We start from the raw sequence: 21,978 nt of genomic DNA, 5'->3' as shown, positions 1-21,978 counted from the left end.
CATTGAGACTCATTGTCTTGTTCAGACAATGAATAAAATAAAACATTGTCTTTCTATTGATTTTATTAAAACGGAATAAATTTATAGGAGGAGAGCATGAAGATAAATTTATTATAACAGTAGTATGAAATATGTTTCAGAAATCGCTGTCAGTATTAAAATGTTTTATTCTGGTTGGTAACATTCTACATTTTGTGCGTAATCACATTTCCTTCGTTGATCATTCCATAAAAGTGATCCTGGACAATACATTTCCAAGCTCGGCCTCCATCACAAATGAAGAAATTTTGGCAATTGTTTGAATCAGCAGAAAAGTTCCATCGTCCAAATCTTGGCACACATCTACGTCAGCATATTCGGCACTTATCATGATCACAAGACATGATAATATTAATAATGTTCCTGAAATTAAGTTTTTTAAGATTTAACTTTAATTTATGACAGGCATTACTTATATCTTCTTCAGAAGGAGAAGTTCGTTTTTGCCAGAAATTCCGATTCGCTAATTTTGTTTACACGACATTTCAAATTATTATGAATGTTTTGATAGGCCAAAGTTACACATTTCGTCGACTTTTTCTCGACAACGGCTGATTTCAAAAATTTTAAATCCCTTTGATGAAATTCGATAAGGGCTCGAACAGATTTTAAAATCCAAATTGTTGGAAAGATAGAGTTTCAAAGAAAGATAGTGATCCAAACTATAATTATTAACCGCATTTTATTTTTAAAATTTTATGGCGGGCCGCAATTATTAATGATTTACAAAGTTTGATATACTATTGAATATTGTAATATAAAAATGCTAACTTATAAAAGTAAATATTTCATAAATTATGGCAACCAGAAAATAAAGTATTTTAAATTAATTTATTGATGGAAGAGAGTTAATGAAATTAATAAAGTTTTGCTTTATAAATGATTTGCGGGCCGCAAAAAACTATTACTAACTTTTGGGACGCGGGTTGCTCATCCTTGAACTCAACTGAAAGAACAACCTAAAAAATATTATAGGCCTACGAAATGTGGTTAATTATAAAAATATCATTTTGGAATAATGAGCTTTGCCCTACGACATAAATCCATTTTGCGACTTGAACTGATCACACTTCTACTTAAAAACTACCTCGTGTTTTCCTAAATTGTAGGAATGATGTGTTAAATAAATTAAATTTATTAAGTATATCAATTAGAAATCGCATTAATTATTTATAAAAAGTTGCTACATTTGATAATCGGTTATATACATAATCGGAAGTTAATGCAATTTACCTAAAGGCCTTGCAATTTTAATTAGTTTAATCATATTACCGTAGATTAAAATGTTTATTACCGCAATTTAAAATGATTGAACTCCTAAGTAACTAATAGTACTGAAGTATTGAATATTCTACAAATCATATTTTATTGAATGCTTCTACTTACCTTTCATTTTGTTATTTTAAATTAACTGTTCCTCTGACACACACCAAATTTAAATATATTCGTACATAAATTTAAGTTGGGTCTTTTTATAACCAAATTATATCTTATCTTCATAAATTATATTGCAGATGAATTTTTCAATAAATATTTACCTATATTAAATGTGGTGCTTATTTAAGGATTAACAATATGCTTTGAACGCAAAATATTTGCACAACGTGCGAAATCAAAAACAGCGTAAATGTTCCAATGGAAGAAAAGATATATTTTCCAAATCCTAATGTACATTATTATTATTGATTTATTATTAATAACAACATAAAGTTGAGTATGCAATATATATTTTACCTTAAACTTGATGCAGCCATATTTTAGATGCATAAATTACTTTAATTTAAATTGGCTCTTGATTTTTTATCATTGTTTAAATAAAAAAATCTGAATTGACATTGCTAAAATATTTGATAAGGAATAGTCTTATGCAAACATTTATAAACAAAACCAATCCAAAAAAGCTCGATGGTGATGGAGTGAATGAATCTGCATAATGCAAATATTATTTCATCATGGTTTTTGAAATATGACAGAATAATATTCGATTAAATCTCAATAATATGAATTTCTTCATTTCGAAATCAGTATAATATTCTTTATAAAGATTAATTATTATTTAACTAATTTGGTAACCATAATAATGATCTGGAGTAATGCACATTGGTAAAATATAAAAGAGTACTTATTTTGAAACGGCGTATGTTTGTTTCATCAGATGCAATTGATAATAAGTATCTTTTTAAATAAATGTTGTAATCTTATGTAAGCTCCTGAGCTCATCCGTGGCTAAAGAGTAAGAGCTTTGACCTTTTTACCAAAAGGTCCATTTTCGATTCTCACCTCGGACAGCTCGATTTCTGGGACTGGTGATACCCGTCTTTACTTTAAGGTTAGATCTAAATATGATGCAACGGCATAATAATATATCATATTCAAAAAGAAAAACTAGCGGATTGTTTTCTAAACAGCGTTATTATATTATAAAATTTAAGAAAGTATGAATATATTTAGTTTCATTTTCTATTCGTTACCTGTACATATCTAGAATCAATTAAATTACAAAATTAAAAATATTTAATTCATTTCACATTCTTTATTTCATACATATCTTATTATAATTTCTCTTAGTTCTTCTATAAAACAGATTCCACATTTATCAAAATAATTATACATTATTTTAACATGTAATATAATACCAAAAACAAATGGCATATAATGATTAAAATATAATAATATAAATGAATATATAAAATTTCATTTTGTAATACATATTCAATTTTACTTTTTTGTTATTATTTACAGTTTAAATTTATAACTAATAGTTCTATTTATAAAATACTTTTTACTCCAACGGCTGATCTGGTAGAGGCCTGTCTCCACAGTTGACGTTTTGTGGAAAATCACAGCTATCTATTTCGGTATTCAAAGTAAAACTCCTGGACAATCCAAATGCCAAGCTTGTTGTCCGTCGCAAATGTAGAATTTCGAGCAATTCGCACTGTCTGCTAACATGGTTCCGTCTTTTAGACCTGCGCACTGATCTCCTGCGACCAGGCTGCTAAGAGCAACCAGGAACAGAGCCAGGAAAGTAACTTTCTTGATTGCTGTAACATGGATAGATCATTGTTAATATTACAATTTACAGTAACTTTTCTAACGCTTTTATCGAAAAATCCGACATTTTTTATGTATTCTCCACGTTTGCAGTCATCTCTATTATTATGGTATATAAGTGTGTACATGTATGTGCGCCAAAATTTGGCAATTTTTCGACGTTTTATTCTCAACGACTAAACTCGATAAGAGCTCGCGTTGATCAATTTTGTGAGATAATAGGTCGACCAATAACTTTATAAAGTGCAAAAATTTCTGTCAATGTTTTTGTCGAAAATAATAAATTTTGAAACAAACTTTTCGGAGAGTTGGATTTGAGCTGATTAGCTTTTAGTAAAGATCGGATAGTGAAGATTGATTCTTTTGAAATTATTAGTTTAAAAGAATCTTTTGAACGTTTTAAATTCAATTCATTCTGCAATTTGTCAAATAATACAATGAGCAGAGATAATTAACAATATAAAAATGGATAACGGACGATCTATTAGTAATATAATGTAAATCGAATACAAAACATTGTGACAAATTTAATAAAAAAATTTACTTTTCAAAGAAATATTCTAAAATATTATAGGCCATATATATGGCATAGGTCATAGTGTTGAAACCGCATGTTTCTTACATAGTCGTTTTTGTATTAAATTGAATTTGAAAACTTTTATTTTAAAACTAGCTGTACCCGTTCACGCTTTGTCGTGATTTAGTTTAAAAAGTTGAACAAAAATGTGTATTTGTTACATTTAGTTTAACGTTACTACTATCTGTTCAACAATTTACCTATTCAACAATTTGTCTACGAATGAAACTATACCTATCAACTACCATTTAACCTCAATCTCAACCATTCTACCGTCTACGAATTTTACCTGTCAACCTATTTATACCTATCGACCTGTTTTTATCTCTACACAATATTTACCTGTATCACCATTTACTATCATTCGTTCTAAATGTCTACCTAAATACATCTACCATCAATAATTGACCTAACTAAACATATACGTGTTTAAAATTGTATTACTATTTAATAATAGTAACTACACGTTATATTACAATTTTCACCGTTTCTACAATTTACTATCACCCGTTCTACTGTCTTACCAATTGAAGTTCCATATGTTTGTCTTGTCTATTCGCCTATCTACCAGTTTTCCTCTCTGTCTGTACCATATCCTCCATTACTGTTCCAATCCTACTTCACCAGTTTACCTTTATAAATTCTCTAATTCACCTTATTATTTACACATTATAAAAAAATTGAAGCTCAATTGATTTGATTGATTCTACGTTTTAGTTAGAAAACGTTTGTATGTGAAAAAGAAAAAGAGCTGTCTTAGAGTTAGAGCTTTTAGAGTTTCCCGGCAATTATTCGATTTTTCTCACCGTAAGAACCATCCTTGGACTTCAACGATCCATTTTTTATATATAAGAAGATGAGCAGTTGAAATTCAAATTTGCTAAATTTCAATTCTTGCGGATTAATTTGATTTATTATTATATATCGGTTAGGTTATACATATGCACTCTTATTGTTAGTTTTTGTCAAAACCAAAACTTTTCTATTATAATTATTAGGGCTAAAATATTATACAGATGAGAATCACTTTAAGACGATTATTTTGTACAATTTCTCGCGTAAGATGCGTTTTTGTGTTTATATGTGTGTATATAAATGATAATATAAGTTTATGTACATATTTTAAGTTCCCGTAGGGTAGTTATAGTAATGGGTCGAAAATCGAAAATCGAAAATGAAAATTTTTGCATATCTTCGCGTCTTGAAGGTTTCTGAACATTTTGGCATACCTCAGAAAAAATGGATGTGTGTGTATGTGTGTTTTGTATATCCGAATTTTTTCGTTCACTTTTTCGAGCTCACGGATCAACCGATTTGAATGATTCTAAAAACTTTCTGCTTGTGTTGACGAAACAATTGCTTTTTCAAAACATTTAATATTTCTCAAACATTTCGTTACAGTACGGGAAGTTCTAGCAATTTGCATTAGAGCACGATGCCATACACAACTAGTTTGAAATATGATTTGTGAAGATCTAAGAATTAGCTAATCGTGAAAAATATATGATCAAATAATATGAATATAAAATTAAACTAAAAATATATATAAAATTATTTTCAAGTTTAAGAAAATGGTCTCAACAGATGAAATTAATCAAATTAAAAAAAATCTAAAATGTCATTATTAATGAAGCAATTACCTACCGTTCATTTTCACTTTGATTGCAATTAAATTTAAAATTTAACTTATATGTTACTTGTAATTATGCTAAATGCTAACTGATACTGATTCTTAGTTATTGGCGTATTTATAAACGTCTGATAATCTTAGAGATAGAAATCGCAATTTTATCTTAAGCTTGTTGAACAAGCCCATATCGAATGATATTTTCCGGTAATTTAAATTAAATATCAGGAATTAAATGGATTATATGTGGACTTTATCTTGTGAATAAAAATGCATATAAATCGAATTTAACGAATACGCATATAAGTTGAGCATCGATTTTAATCCTTTGATATTCATTGATTATTGATATGTGTTTGCACATTATTTTATTGTTGCTTTATTTTTTTATTTATTTATTTCTTTCTTTATTTATTTCAAGCCATTACATTGTGATAATCAGATAATGTTGCTACACAGGCTTAAATCTCAGAAAAAATTGGATCCATTACTTTTTATTATTCTATTCTATTCTTGCATTCTATTTTTTGTTATAAAAAATATAAGTTCAAGGAATAACGTGTGGCTAAATATATTATAAGCTTAAGTAAAAACTAAAAATTTAAATAAAAATCTCGAGGAGCGGACATAATGCCTCCTAGACATCAAGTTACAATAAAGTCTCAATGAAGACACCTTCAGTTTTTATTTAAATTATTAGGTATGTGTTCTTTTTTCTGATTAAAGTTTTAAAAATATTTTTTTAGAATTAATTGTAGTGCTTTAAGTTTTTGACTTTACCGCGGTTGTTTTGCGCAATGATGGTCCACATCAAGTGTCGAAACTTGTAATTTATAAAAAATGATTCTCTTTTAACTCATTTTTATTTTGAATAATCTGCTAATTATTTCAAATATATAATTGTATATACGTGCTTTTGTTATAATATTATATAATAATATATTTTGAGGAATTTCCAGATCTAAAAAGTATGTTTACAGTTTTTAAAAATGCACATTTTTTAAGCTTGAATATATGAACTTATCTTTAATATTTACATAGTGATAGTGTAGTGATTAGCATAGTGATCTCTGATCTCTGATAATGTATTTGTTATGATCAAAAAAAATTGTTTAAACTTTTAAAAAATGTACAGTTGATTTTTAAGATTTCATTAATCTTTTGTTTTCGTTTTGAAATATATATATATATATATATATATATATATAATTACGCAATGTTCATTCTGTAGATCCACTGATGATGACATAAAATCCTATGTCGAAACGTTTGAAAAAAATTAAAGAGTAACTTCTAAATCTTTGCCTTTTATTTGATGTATTGCCCTTGAAGAACTTACTCATATTTCTCAACATCAAAACTAATTTCTTTAACATATATATATATATATATATATATATATATATATATATATATATATAAATATAATATATAATCTTGGAGGTCGTAACGTCAAGTAAAAACTAATTAAAGATTTTTAAAACATCATACGTTTCGACGTAAAATTCTACGTTATCATCGATAGTTTTGAAATTTTTACAATTAGATTAACATACATATTAAAAACACATAACTTGTAAATAATTCATAATTGAATTAATGCAATAAGTGTCAGTGATCACTTTTTTATATAATATTTTTTAGAAATTTAATAACTGAGATGTCGATCATCCGAGGCAAATTTAATTACATTAATATATATATATATATATATATATATATATATATAATATGTGTAATTAGTTAGTTATTAAAATATTTTTTTTATAATTCAACAAATGATTTTCAAAACTTATGGTTAAAAAGCACGCAATGCTTCATACCCAAAAATAATGCCTAATTAATTTATTGGTGCTTGCTTCACATAAAAAATTTAAAAAAGCTAATTGCTGAATCTATATATTTCGATTCTTTTGGAAAATTAAATTTAATTCAGCTGTGCGAATAATGTACAATAATAAAATTATATATTTATTCCTAAATGTACTATTATTTTAGTTTATGATATTAATTATTATATTACAAAAGTTAATAAGTTTGCTTGTACTTTATGAAAAAAACGTTGGTGTTTAAATAACATGGCACTCTTTTACCTAACCTAAACTTAAACCTAACTTCTATGATTTTATTCTAATGTCAATCAATTTCATCATTTCATCTTATTATTCATTTAATTTTATTGTCTTGTAAATGATCCTTGAACAGTATTATCAAAGTCGCAATAAAAAATTATCTGAAACGTATAATTCGCAAGTGATAAGTTCTAGATGGTATGATAAAATGGTATTAATTTTTACCAAAAATTAAAATCCTATTTATCATAAGAATTAATCATTAATTAGTCACTTCATCGAAATTCCATCGGGGGTTTTTTACAAAAGAGTACGCATTATTATAACGAAAATGAAAATAATAATTATGACGCAAACAATAATATTGAATATATTTTTATTTGTTTATTGCCTTTTTAGTAAGACATGAGTTAATAATTCTGTTTTTTTTTTAATTATATTCTATTCTAATATTTTTATAATTTTACCATTGTATAAAATATTTTTGGATATCGTACAAACACTTAGAAAAAATGACCTAATTAACAAAACGCATACTTTATTCAATTCAATGTATAATTTACAGCAAGAGTTGTCTATATATATTTATTTATATTTATAGTGCAATTTCACGCAATACTTCCAAATAAATTAATTTTCATAATATATCGTCTGTAATATAAATCTTCAATAGACATTATGTATGTTATTTTAATGGTTTTTGTATTAATACTTTATGGCGTTTTTGTTTCAAATGCTTATTTTCTCTAACTAATAATGATTTTTATTGATGGTGCCTATTTCTATTTATTCATAGTTAATAGTATTAACTTAATACTAATAGTATCTATTATTTCTGAATGAATTGTTGAACTGTTGGTACCTAACATTCTTTTTATTTAACTCAGCTAATTTTTGTACAAAGTTCAACCTATTTTGAAAAGGCACTAAATTGAACAAACCATTAAAATTTACGAATGGATTTTGAAAAATTGCGTAATGGTTTGGTCTATTCCTGCAATTGACATTGGTTCCATAATCGCACATGTTTGTTTGAGCATTCCATACCAGATTAGCCGGGCAGGATTGGCTATATGCTATTTTCTGGTAACAACGAAAGTATCGCATGCAATCTCTAGAGTCTGGAATGAAAGCCCCATCAGGAAACACTTCACATAAAATGGCAGGATTAGTTTCGACTGGTACTTCATCTTTTGGTTCTTCTGCTGGTATTATTTCTGGGACATTTGTAATTAGTTCTGGCAAATCAGTGGTAGTTGGGTATCCAGATGTCGACGGTGGTGGTTTTTCCGTTGGAATAGTTTCTGTTGGATATTGAGTTGGACCTGCCGTTGAAATTGTTCCTGTTGGATTTGCAGTTGGACCTTCCGTTGGCGCAGGCGTTGTTGTTGTAAATGCTGTTGGTTCCTCTGTTGAAGTTGTTTCTGTTGGAAATGCAGATGGCTCTTCCATTGAAGTGGTTTCTGTTGGGTATGGAGTTGGCTTTTCAGTTGGTTCTGTTTCTGTTGCAGTATATATTGGTTCTTCCGTAGTTGTTGGTGGAAGTGTAGTTGGTTCTTCTGTCGATGTTGATTCTGGTGGATATGACAAAGTGGTCATATCAGTCCATGCTTCGGTAGTCTCTGGATAAGAAGTTGTAGTCGTTACAATAGGTCTATCGCCACAATCCACATTTTGCGGATAATCGCAAACATTTAATTCTGTGTTAAATAAAAGATCTTTTGGACAATGTTGCTTTAATGCAATTCCGTTATCACATGTGTAGAAGCTTGCACAATCGTATGGGTCTCGAATATAGGTGCCATCAGGTTGTCCAGCACAGTCTTGGGGCCAACTAGTACTAGTGAATGGTGCATAAGTCGATATTACTGCAGATTCAATTGAAAAATTGCTTATTAGCAGTAAAAGCGCCGTGCTTCCAATTAAAAACCCCATGTCTAGAAAAAAATAACATTTAATATATATTAGTCGAATTAAGCATTAATATTCAGGATTTTTTTATATTTTGCGTTTTGAGTTATTATATTATGGGCAGTAGCAAATCAAATTCAAAATTATGAAAAATTACCTTTTATTTAAAATCTTTTGTACACTTTAATTGTTTTTACTTCTGTTGTTCAAGAATTTTACGCAAACCTTATACTAGACCAACAACTAAAACAATAAAACAGGCTTTATATAGTTTTCATCGCAAACACTATCGATTGATCCACATCTGTTTATACACAATTATGATAAATTTATTCATTATTCCTTTTTCCTTTTCATGTGTTTATACTAAATATTCCTAAAAAACTATTTTTATCTAATAATATTTGTACATGAATGTTTTGACTAATGAACTTCTTGAATTTATAATCTATTATTTTAACACCATGATTACGAATTATTTTAGCTTGGTATTTGCTCATTTGCAAATATATATATACATTTATAAATATGCATTATGTTTAAAAAAATGTGTTCTGAATTCCAATTAAACTCTTTGTCTAATAAAATACACGAATTATTTAAAAAAAAATCAAATAAGATCTTTATAATCATTGTGAATTGTGATATATTCATATATAATGAATTTATGTGATACACTAAATTGCAGTGACCACATTTTCATTATGTAAACAAATAATTGATAAACAAATAATAAAATTGTATATTTTCTTTAAAATGTTACTGAAAATTGAAACTAATTGTACCCAGGAATACAATTTTCGGGTCTTTTGTAGACATTTGAAAATTTACGATTAAAACATGATCATAATCAAAATCATTTATTTTTATGGTTTTTGGCTGAATTTATATTATATAATATGTTATATTGTACTAGTTGTAAATTATAATATTCATTTATATTTTCGACAAAAAATTAAAAAAATTAATCTGATTTCAAATTGATGTTCCTGAAGTTATTTTGTATCAAACTTTCTTTTAATAATTTATCTACATGCCACTTGAAATCAAATAATGTCAAGGTAAATTTAGAAGAAACAAATCAATGTAGATATGATTAAAATAATTAACGATAAGAAAGACTTTCTAACAAATAATATCATATAATGTAGAAAAAAGCCTTGAATATTATCCAACAAATAAAATGCTATCACAACTCAAAACTGACTTTGAAAAATTTTCGTGTAAATTCAAATCATGTAAATACATTTATTATAAATATAAAATTTTATTTATTTAATTAATGGATATTAATTAATAATTAATGAAACTAAATAAAACTGAAAATCAATACTTAATTAATTAATTTGTGTTTTATACACCTGCAGCAAAAAACTTAAAAAATGGTTGCTTTAAACCTAAAATGCTGACATTATATTTGGATTTACTGAATATGAAATGTATAATCTTTTAGTAAAAAGAAACATGTTCATAATTTGAAAATTACATAATAATAAAAATAATTTTGAAAAATATTATTATAAACTCGTACTACTTAACATTTTGACAAATTAATTTTGTTGGAGCTTCTTGATCACTGACAATGTTTTCAATATTTTTATCACTATGCTACGTGTTTTGCTATATTTTTTTATCATAAAGATATTATGATAAATTTGGTTTACGATTAATAAAACGCTAAATCATCTCGGCAGAAAAGTTGATTATTTGCGTCCAGTTTTGAAAAATTAAGCTTATCATTCTAGTGATTATTACAATTAGTAAAAAAAAATAGCTATATAAAATAATACTTCAAGTGCAAAAAAATTAATTAACTGTTAGCATAATAATAATAAATTTTAATTTTATTTTGGATGATTAATTTGTATCTCTGCTAATATATTATAATGAAAAACCATCACAAACAAATAATTCTGATCAATATACGAGGTCTGTTCAAAAAGTACCCGGAATTTTCGTTTTTTCAAAAAAATATTTATTTATTCGTCTACATTAATGTGGTCCCCTTCAAAGTAGTCCCCCCCAGATATAATACACTTATGCCAGCGTTTTTTCCAATTTTCGAAGCACCCTTGATATTCACTTTTTGATATGTCCTTGAGCACTCTCAGCGATTCGGCCTTTATTTCTTCAATCGAGGAAAACCGCCGTCCTTTAATGGGTCTCTTCAACTTTGGGAATAGGAAAAAGTCACACGGAGCCATATCTGGTGAATATGGAGGTTGGGGCATGACTACGGTATTGTTTTTGGCCAAAAAATTACGAACAAGCAACGACGAGTGAGCAGGTGCGTTATCGTGGTGCAACAGCCATGAATTGTTTTTCCATAAATCGGAGCGTTTTTTTCGGATTGCTTCACGCAAACGTCGCATCACTTCAAGGTAATACTCCTTATTAACCGTACGACCTTGTGGTAAGAACTCTTGATGCACTATGCCGTTATAATCAAAGAAAACAGTAAGCAAAACCTTGACATTCGATCGAACTTGACGTGCTTTTTTCGGTCTTGGCTCACCTGGGCTCTTCCATTGGGACGATTGGGCTTTGGTTTCGACATCATAACCGTACACCCATGTTTCATCACCAGTTATGACCCTTTCAAGCAAACTTGGATCGTTGTTGACGTCATTTAACAGCTCTTGAGCGATGTTCATGCGATTGCTTTTTTGGTCAAAATTTAGCAGTTTTGGAATGAATTTTGCTGCCACTCGTTTCATGCCCAAAACATTTGAAAAAATGTTATGACATGAGCCAATTGATATGCCAACTTCATCAGCAACTTCTCTAATTGTGATTCGGCGATCATTCATAACCATTTTTTCCACTTCTTTCACATTTTCATCGTTTGTTGACGTGCTGGGTCGACCGGAGCGTTCGTCATCTTCAACGTCTTCGCGGCCATCTTGGAAACGCTTATACCACTCGTAAACACTTGTTTTTTTCATAGCAGACTCACCATAGGCTTTTTGTAACATTTCACACACTTTGTTACACTTTATTTCATTTTTTACGCAAAATTTAATACAAATTCTTTGACTTTTCAATTCTTCCATTGTAAAAATCGCCGAGCTCAGAAAAACACGTCGAACCTTAGCGACTACCACAGACAAAGTAAACAGTGAATATAGCTGAAAATTTCATCATACTTTAGGGGCATGTATACCAACACAATAAAAAAAAAATTTGACAATCAGACACTCCAGACCCGCGAAATTTAAAAATTCCGGGTACTTTTTGAACACACCTCGTACATCATCCATGGATACCTCCACTTGTGGCTCAAGTCAATAAGAATTTTCATTTTTTGATATTAAATTATATGGCCAATAACAGTCATTTCAAACCAGAATTTGCATTTTATTAAAATGACTGATTATGCCACTTACAATTAGGAAAAATATCTTATTAATATTTAATTTAAAGTATATGTTAAAATATATATGTGTCATTTCGATAAGCACTTTTATAGTTTAAGTCCAATATGAAACGAGTACAAAGAAGACCAAATAAACCGTTTTGGTTCAAAATTAATTTTTATTGAAAAGAGTTCTAATATGTTCATTAATATTGAAATCAGATATGATTTACCAATTACACGTACTTAGCAAAATTCCTCAATCTATGTTATTTCATTCTGCATGAAAAATTGCGAGTAATATTTGAACAATGGTAACAACTTAATGTAAACTTCTAATAAAACCAATAATCATTAACAATTTATTTAATAAAAACAATTAGAAGTAACAATGAATGATATGTAATAAATATTTATATGATAAATCGACTAAGCCCAATACTTCCTCAGCGAATTTATGCTTCCTTCAGGATAGATGTGTATAACTTAAAATAATAAAATAATATTAGTAAAAATAAATAATAATAAAATAGTTATTAACTTTCCGTAGGGTAAGTTAGAGTAATGAGCCAACAATGTAAAATGAAAATTATTGCATATCTTCACGTTTCTGTTGTTTCTGAACGTTTTGGCATACCTCAGAAAAGCCACGAAGTCATACTAGTTCAGGAAATGCATTAACATGAAATGGTAAATTGTAATTCAGTATAAAGATTGCTACCTTTGCAAGTTTTAATAGCCAAATATTTATATTCATATGAAAAGAGCCAATGCAAATACAGTTGATCAACATTAAGACGATTAAACGTAATACGATTTCTCGCTTAATAAGTCACTTGACTATGAAACACATTGTCTCCACCACGCTTAATATAGGTTTGGCTCTAGAAAATTGTCTTAACATGTAAAATATAAGGAGTAAATGTGTTATTCCTCTTACTTTACTTTGTCCGCTCAGTATCTTTTTAAGTATAATTTTGCATACTATGAGAAGTAATTTACAATTCTATCTCGCAAATAAAAGATCTTGAATTTAATACTTGCCTAAATTTTTACAATTTTTATCTTAAACTACATTTGTTGGGCTTGTAGTCAGATCAGGTTTTCTAGTCGTAGAAGCTGGTTGGGTGGTCGGGTGACCAGGTTCAGCAGTTGTAGGAAGAGCTTCCGTAGTAGTAGATGGTGGTGTGGTAAATGTGGGTCTGCTACCACAATCTACCAAATCAGGGTATTCACATCTGTGTCTCTCCGAATGCCATAAAAGACCTCCAGGGCACCACATAAGCCATGCAGTTCCATTTTCACAGATGAAGAAACTAGCGCAGTTGTAAGGGTTGTCGATGGTTGCGCCAGTTGACTGATCTTCACAGAAATCCACAGGCACTTGAGCAAAAACGCCCAAGGTTACAAAAAATAAAATTACGGCAATATATTTGATACCTAAAATGGTAAAAAAATATCTATATATTATTATGTCTTAATATTTGTTTAACATTGATTGTCTAATCTGACTAAAGTTTGGACTCCCTCATGTCTGCACATAAAAAGGACACAAAAAATATACTACACACTAAATTTATTCGAAAAATAATTATTATTATAAAAATTTTAAAACATTTGTCCTGTGCACTTTCGGAAATTTACATTCTTAAACAATTGTCAGTATTAATACCTTCTCAAAAAATTTAACTCAAAAATGTATATTATATTAAACTATTGAAACTTATCTAAATATTATGAGATTCAGCTTATTATTTCAGCTGATCTTATTCATTTCGTGGGATTTAAACTAATAACGAACTATTATAAATGAAACTTAAGTTTAAAAATCATATTTCCATTTACTATTGTTCTAAAATAAATAAATTGTAAATAATTAAATACTAAATAAGTTTAACATCTTGAACAATTTTACCTTGCATTTTGAAAGCACATAAGATCCAAAGTTGGTTTCTTAATATATTGAACTCACAATACTAAGTGAATCAAAGTTGATGATCTTCATATATACATATACGATTATTCCAAATTATCTAATCTTCAAAATTTATATACATAATTTTAAGTGCATTACTAATTTGATGTAATATTTGATATAATGATACTGATCTAAAAAGTACTTGAACCTTGTTCAATTCTTGTTTGTTCAATTTTGTCATTTTATTACTAATGTTTATATTGATCTAAATTCTAATATATTTGACATGATTAGTAATAAGTTATAGGATAGGTTATTTAGTAGTTAAAAATGAGGAGCTTTCGCTTATATATAGATATAATTTCTCACTCTGTCACTTTCACGTTGATTTCATCATTTTGATCTTTTTTTATCATGGCACATGCACAATGTATAACAATCTTATCATGAATAACAACAGATATACCTTTCGGTCTTTGTACTTTCTATCGAAATATTTAATGGAAACGCAGCTTAAATTAGGCACATAAAATCCAAATAAAGTATACCATAATTAACTTCGCATAGGGGAAGTTATACGAGTAATGGGCCGAAAATGGTAAATGAAAATTTTTGCATATCTTCACGTTTCAGTGGTTTCTGAAAATTTTGGCCTACCTCAGGATGTGTGTGAGTGTGTATGTGTGTGTGTGTGTGCGGAGACAATTTTTCGTCGACGATTTTGGGCGTACGGATGGACCGATTTGAAAAATTCTAAAAGCAATCTATTCCTATTGGCAGGGTGATGTGCTGATTAATTTTTGAAGAGGACAGATCCAGTGGCTTCGGAGATATGGAGCATAAAGTGCTAAAAATGTCAGTTTTTTTAAGAAAACGGATCAACGAATTTAAATGATCTAAAAACGTCCGATTCGTTATGATGAGAAATGGTGATTAGATTTTGGCAAAGGCTGGTCGAGCCGTTTCGGAGATATAGATCTGAATGTGCAAAAAATGGCAGTTTTTGAGAGAACTAAGCATCCGATTTGAATGATTTAAAAAACTATCTGCTTGTGTTGAAAAATAATTGCTTTTGGGAAAAGAATTGTTTATATATATATTTTTTAATATTCAAAAAAAAAAATTTTAATATCGGAAAATAGTTCGGATTTCAATTCTAATTTTATCTGAAGTTCTGAACATCACTTATATACTTCAAATAAATGATTTTAACTTTGCAATTCAGTTTATATAATATACTTAGAAGTATTAGACAATGTCCTTTATTTTAAACCCAATTGATTAAGTTTTGTTTATTTACATTTTATAAAATAAAAAGAATTAAAGTTACATTTAATATTCCTCAAATATTTATAATAATATTTTATTATTAAGTTCCAGCAATTTGCCTTAGGATACGATGCCAAACACCACTAGTATTTTTAAACAAAATTTTCTGGTAACCTGCCTTTAGTTATTTAACCGAAGGAGAAGTTTAAATTTTCGCTAGAATACAACGTTCTATTTTTATGTTTTCTCGACGTTTCAAGTCGATCTGAATCATTTGAAACACACATCATGTGTGTGTGTGTATGTGCGTGTGTGTGCCTGTGTGATTTCAAAAGCCATTTGAAAAAGCTCGATAAGGAGAAACGTTTTTTAGCTTGCAAGACGGTTTGTAATTTGAATCGGGCTGATCAGTTTTTGGTTTTCGTCACGATTTTTCAAAATCTTATCTTAATATTATCCTCCGTTGTCAATAAAAAATGCTCTAACTGAGATAATTAATGTTATGATTCATATTTTTTTAACCAAAATGGCACATAGATGTCACAATTTGTTTTATTTTTTTTTAGTTAAAATTAGTATTACTTAGACATTAAAATGCAAATTGTAAATCAGGCGTTTCAATATTTTATTTAGTTACATATGTTCAAAATGAAGCACTATGTTCTATATTTGGACACTTTTCTTTGTAACTTACACATCACACACACAGATATATATATATATATATATATATATATATATATTTGTATATATGTAGGTAAAAATTGAAAACTTAAATTTACAATTTCTCAAATGTAATTCCGCATATTATATATTCAAGCTGAAAGTACTATGGTATTGTGTATCATAGCATGCTTTAAAATTGAAACAAATAGATAATTTGAATTATATATTTTCAAAAATGATAATAAATATGACAATTTTTACATATTTGAATTTTGCTTAATAAATCTACATTTTGGTTACGCATTCAACATTCTCGGGGTAGTCGCAATATTTCATTTTGTCATTCCATAAAAGTCCTGGTTGGCACTTGTGTAGAACTGGTTTTCCTCTGAAGCATTTGAAGAAAGTAGAGCAATCAGCAGGGTTGGGCAAGAGGACATCTACGGGCCCATCAACAGCTGGGCAACCATTTTCTTCTGGTTTGTGAGTCGGTTGAGGTTTTCCAGTGGCAGTTTCTCCACAATCTACATTTCCTGGCTGATCACAATATTTCATTGCGTCGTTCCACAAAAGATTACCCCCGCAAGCCTTAGATACAGCGTATCCTTTAGCGCAAATGTAGTATTTGGAGCAGTTTTCAGGATCTGCCAAGAAAACGCCATCTAAGCCAGAGCAAAGTGATTCTGGAGCTGGGTGAGGGTTTGGCCTGCTACCGCAATCTACATTGTATGGGAAGTCGCACCACTTGTTCTCGTCTTTCCACAAGTAGTCATTTGGACAAGTTAGAGATTTTGCTGTTCCATTTACACATTGATAATATTTGCTGCAGTTTTTGTAGTCTTCATGGTATGATCCATTTGGTTGATCCTTGCATATTTCATCGCTTTCAACATGGGGTTTCTCGACTGCTGCATCACCACAATCTACATTTTGTGGGAAGTCACAGTATTTCAAAGCATCATTCCATAAGAGACTTCCACCACAAGATTTCTGTACGGCGTAACCTTTGGCGCATACATAATATCTTGCGCATACCTTAGGGTCAGCTAAGAAAACTCCATCAAGACCAGTACATAGGGATTCGGGTGCTGGGTGAGGATTTGGTCTGTCACCACATTCGACATTATATGGAAAATCGCACCATTTATTTTCATCTTTCCATAAGTAGTCATTTGGGCAGGTCAAGGAAACTCCTTTGCCATTAACGCATTGGTAGTATTTGCTGCAATTTTTGGAGTCTTGTTGGAAGGATCCGTGTTCTTGACCCTTGCAGATGTCGTCGCAAGCGACATAAGCAACACACAGGGCAATCGTTAAAATGACCAATTTACCTAAAAGAGATTTAAGAAGTATTTCAATTAAAGCAATTACTTAATTAATGTTTGTGAAAAATGATTATTGCTTATACGAAGCTTTGTGAACCTTCCATTGAAAATTCACTATTGCTTGGTTTTTAAAAGTCATCGGTACTGCTTTATATTATTTGATCATTTATAAAAACGCACAAATTACACAAAATTATCACATTATAATTATATTCACTTAAAAATAAGCAAGGCACTTTCAATATTAAATCCACTTACCAGTCATGATGCTGATTTTGCGAAGAATTTGCACATAAAGTTTCATCCATGTTATTTATACACCAAATTATCAGTTTGATAAGAATTTCATCAGATAAAATTAATAAAATAAAATCACAGATCTAATTAGAGAAAATGATTCAATCATCGCGATCATTTTTGAAATTTTTAAGATTTGATTAAATTAAGATGGTTTCTGGTAAGGGGTGCTGTGAAACAAGAAACTTTTTTACTTGAGTCGTAGTTCTATTAGTTGAAAAAAAAATTAATATTCGCAAAAGGGTTTTTTAATCATATTAAATAATAACAGAATTATCACATATGAAATATTAAAAAATAATATTTCATTAAGGGAGATGTATATTATATGCGATACTATGTATAAAATACGATGTATACTTAATATTGATTGTAAAATCATACTAATAAGATTTCTGTAATTTAAATAAATGTTTTGTTTTATTTGAAAGCTTTCGAATTATCTCTTTATTTTATCTCATATGAATATAATATAAATACAATGACATTTTTCTTGTTGTACTTCATATAATTAATTTCGGCATGAATTGATTATTATAAATACTTTTGATATAGAAATAAAAATAACAAATTTAAATTTTTATATAAAATTTGCGTATCATATAGGACTTTATGTTTAACCTCTAATTTTATTAAATGTTGATTTCTCAATTCCAACATTTGAAACAAATTCGGATTAACTGTTTATGTAATTTTTATTAGATTTACAAACACATAACAAAATATTATATTTTTAATAGTCAATTTATCATTATCGAATAATACAATTTAAATAAATCTAATATAATTGCATTTTTAAGATACATACTTGATTTCAATAAATATTTTTTATCATTCTGATCGACAATAATGTGTAATTGAATGATATGATAAAATTGATCAAAATTAAATTAAAAAATTCCGATGTTTTTTTGATATGATGAATAATAAAAAAATCATGCATACATACATATATGGAATGTATTTATAAGCATTATGAACATTTTCATATTTACTCATTTAAATTCATTTTTTATTTCGGACTTGTAGTTGTTTTCCGAAGTTCACTTTATAAGACTTTATCTACGTTTTAAGATATTTTTTAAAACAAGATGTATGTATCGTTTGAAGATTTTTATTATATTAATAATTGAAAAATATTTTTAAACAAAAAAATGTTTTTGCATAACCGACTATAACTTATGATGGTTTTTCTATGGTGTTAAAAGTTTGTATTATTTTATTAAATAATTTGCTGTGTATTCTGTATCACGTGCAGAATGATTTTTAAATGCCTGATTATTGCTATATATTTTCAAATTGACAAATCTGCAGTCAAAATAACATAAATAAATATTTGCGCTGTTTTAAAATTTTGCACTGTCTTTATGTGAATTAAAAATTTGTTTATATGTATATATATTTTATGTAATAATTATTCCTCGTATGGAAATTTTCAATAGTTTATTAGAATGAAATTCAATTCACTTCTATTTTATTGATCTGCAGGTACAAAACACATATATATGTTATTTTATTAGGAATTCACCCCGTCTTTCAAGACAGTAATCTCACGACATTTTCTCTCAAAGTTTCCGGGACTTCTAGTTAGAGATAAAATTTATGATAGGTACAATTATTCAATCGATATCTCAATACCTTCAATTACGTTCTCACCCTAGAAATTTTCTACCCTTCAGATATAATTTTGCTTCTTCGATACTAATTCGAAGCTAAAATAGTTAAGAAAATAACGACAAAATGTTAGGAAAAGTATGTCTTTTGCTGAATTGTTTGTTAATAATAATAGCCTTCAAATTTTAATAATGATTTATAAATATAATTTTTTATGTGAAATTAAATGGAAAAATTTATGTATTTATTGAATTTAAACTGAAATACAAGAAAATACTTCTACTTTAGAAAAACAAAATCATAAATAATATTAACTATCCAGAAAAACTGCTTGCCTAGTTTTGTTTAATTTATTTGAGTGTAATTATTTTTGTATTGTCCATTTGAGAACGTTTATTTTAAAACCTTATTTAACACTGGCAATCTACACATTATTTTAAGTGTGAACTGATTTGTCGTGAATTAAATTTGATACGCAAAACATTATTTTTATTATTAATCAATATTACTGCAAAATTGTTATTTGAGTTGTATTGATATACTTGCTCAGAAACCAGCATTAGCAAAATTATTTTGAATAATAACTGAAATCATCAAGCCAGTTGCGTAACTATTTGCATTATACCTGAATATTATTTTACTTCTTTTGGAAAATATATTTTATGGTTTAATATATATATATATATATATATATATTAGATTTATAAATTATAAATTTTTCTTAAAGTCCAAAGTGAGACTAAAAACCATAATACAAGTTCAAGTTAATAATAAATCGTTTCAACACATTCCAAACAAAAGGGTTTTGATTCATTTTAGAATACATTTATTGGTTATTATATAATTAATACATAATATATAAGTTATACATTTTGATGGTCCATTTATCTTATTTTACATTTCGATTTTTACGAAAAATAAAACTTTATGTATCGTTTATTCTCTTCGTTTAACCATAACTCAATTGTGAAATAATTTTATCTGTAAATTAATATTTTTCTTGTTTTTTGTACGTTTTGTATAATCTGTTAAAATATGAATTAGTGAAAGTTGTTTTGCTCATTTGTAATATAATACATTAAAAATTGCTTTGGCCAGTAGTGAAATAGCGTGCAATTGAGTGCGTTGAAAAATCTCGAGCTTATTGAAAAAAACTAAATAAAATAAAAATTTAGTACTGCGATAGGGCCCCATATAAAGAAATATCCACGGGCGCCGGAGGGTCTAGTTACGCCACTGCATCAAGGCAATAATTATTAAAATTTATTCTGCTTTTATTGATTTCTGAACATAACCTGAAATTTCTATAATATATTTTTTAAATAAATAAGACATATTTTCATTTAGTTTATTTTTAAATTAACGAGTCTTATATATTACTGTTATTTACAAGTTCATTTATTATTAATTTACTTCACATCCTGCATTTTCAGGATAGTCGCAAACAAGAGTTGTAGGACTGAAATGCAAACCAGCTGGGCAGTTTTGTTTGATTTGTTTGCCTCCAATGCATTGGTAAAAGCTTCCGCAATCTGTGGGATTTGGGTATAATTTACCTTCTTCTGTGCAGGCTGAAAGTTATTTTATTTAGTTATTAATAATGTCTAATAATATATAATAACACATAATTTATAGAAAAGAATGAAATTATCTTACCACCGGGTTGTGTTGGCTTAGAAGTAGTTGGTTTAGAGGTAGTTTCTGGTGGGTTGGTCTGTGGTGGCTTAGTTCCTGGTTCTGTTGGGACTGGAGCAGATGTTGTTCCTGGGGGTTTGGCACATTCTACATTTTCTGGAAAATCGCACCATTTCATAAAATCATTCCACAAGTAATTTCCGTCGCATTTCTTGTGCACAGCGTAGCCTTTAGCGCATAAGTAATATTTGGAACAATCTTGATAGTCGGGAAGAAGCACATTGTCTAATCCTGAGCATACAGAAGGTGGTGGTGGATGAGGGTTGAATCTACTGCCACAATCTACATTGTAGGGAAAGTCGCACCATTTGTTTTCATCCTTCCATAAATAGTCTTTCTCGCATTGTTTTAAAATACCAGCCCGTTGGCGCATTGGTAGTATCGGCTACAGTTTTCCGGATCAGCTACGTAAACGCCATTGGGCTGGTTCTTGCATAAAGCATTGACGTATGCCAGGCAAAGCCAAAGAACTAATAAAACAGCACCTGTAACAAATCATTTATAATGTACTAAAATAATTTTATTCAAAAAGCACAGTATTTAAATCCCATGGTTATAT

General features: G+C 28.6%; 1 protein-coding gene across 1 annotated transcript in view; it reads right to left on the bottom strand.

The window, feature by feature from the left end:
• LOC113384819 overlaps positions 1–21,792 on the bottom strand; it is a 27,795-nt gene extending 6,003 nt beyond the window's left edge. The window contains exons 1-9 of the mRNA XM_026622586.1: positions 21,381–21,792; positions 21,143–21,295; positions 16,778–17,819; positions 14,129–14,169; positions 13,711–14,075; positions 13,581–13,596; positions 8,417–9,306; positions 2,826–3,037; positions 2,320–2,375 (exon numbers count right to left, since the gene is read on the bottom strand). Of these exons, the coding sequence (XP_026478371.1) occupies positions 2,320–2,375; positions 2,826–3,037; positions 8,417–9,306; positions 13,581–13,596; positions 13,711–14,075; positions 14,129–14,169; positions 16,778–17,819; positions 21,143–21,295; positions 21,381–21,792 (3,187 nt within the window). The remainder of the gene's footprint in view (positions 1–2,319; positions 2,376–2,825; positions 3,038–8,416; positions 9,307–13,580; positions 13,597–13,710; positions 14,076–14,128; positions 14,170–16,777; positions 17,820–21,142; positions 21,296–21,380) is intronic.
• Positions 21,793–21,978: the final 186 nt, after the last annotated feature.

The sequence above is a fragment of the Ctenocephalides felis genome, unplaced genomic scaffold (assembly GCF_003426905.1).
Source record: "Ctenocephalides felis isolate EL2017-DRISC unplaced genomic scaffold, ASM342690v1 CF-g0.4_SCAFFOLD_00845, whole genome shotgun sequence".
In the NCBI taxonomy this organism is placed as follows: Eukaryota; Metazoa; Arthropoda; class Insecta; order Siphonaptera; family Pulicidae; genus Ctenocephalides; species Ctenocephalides felis.
Note: the sequence above shows the minus strand (reverse complement) of the source record. Positions and strands in the feature narration are given on the sequence as shown.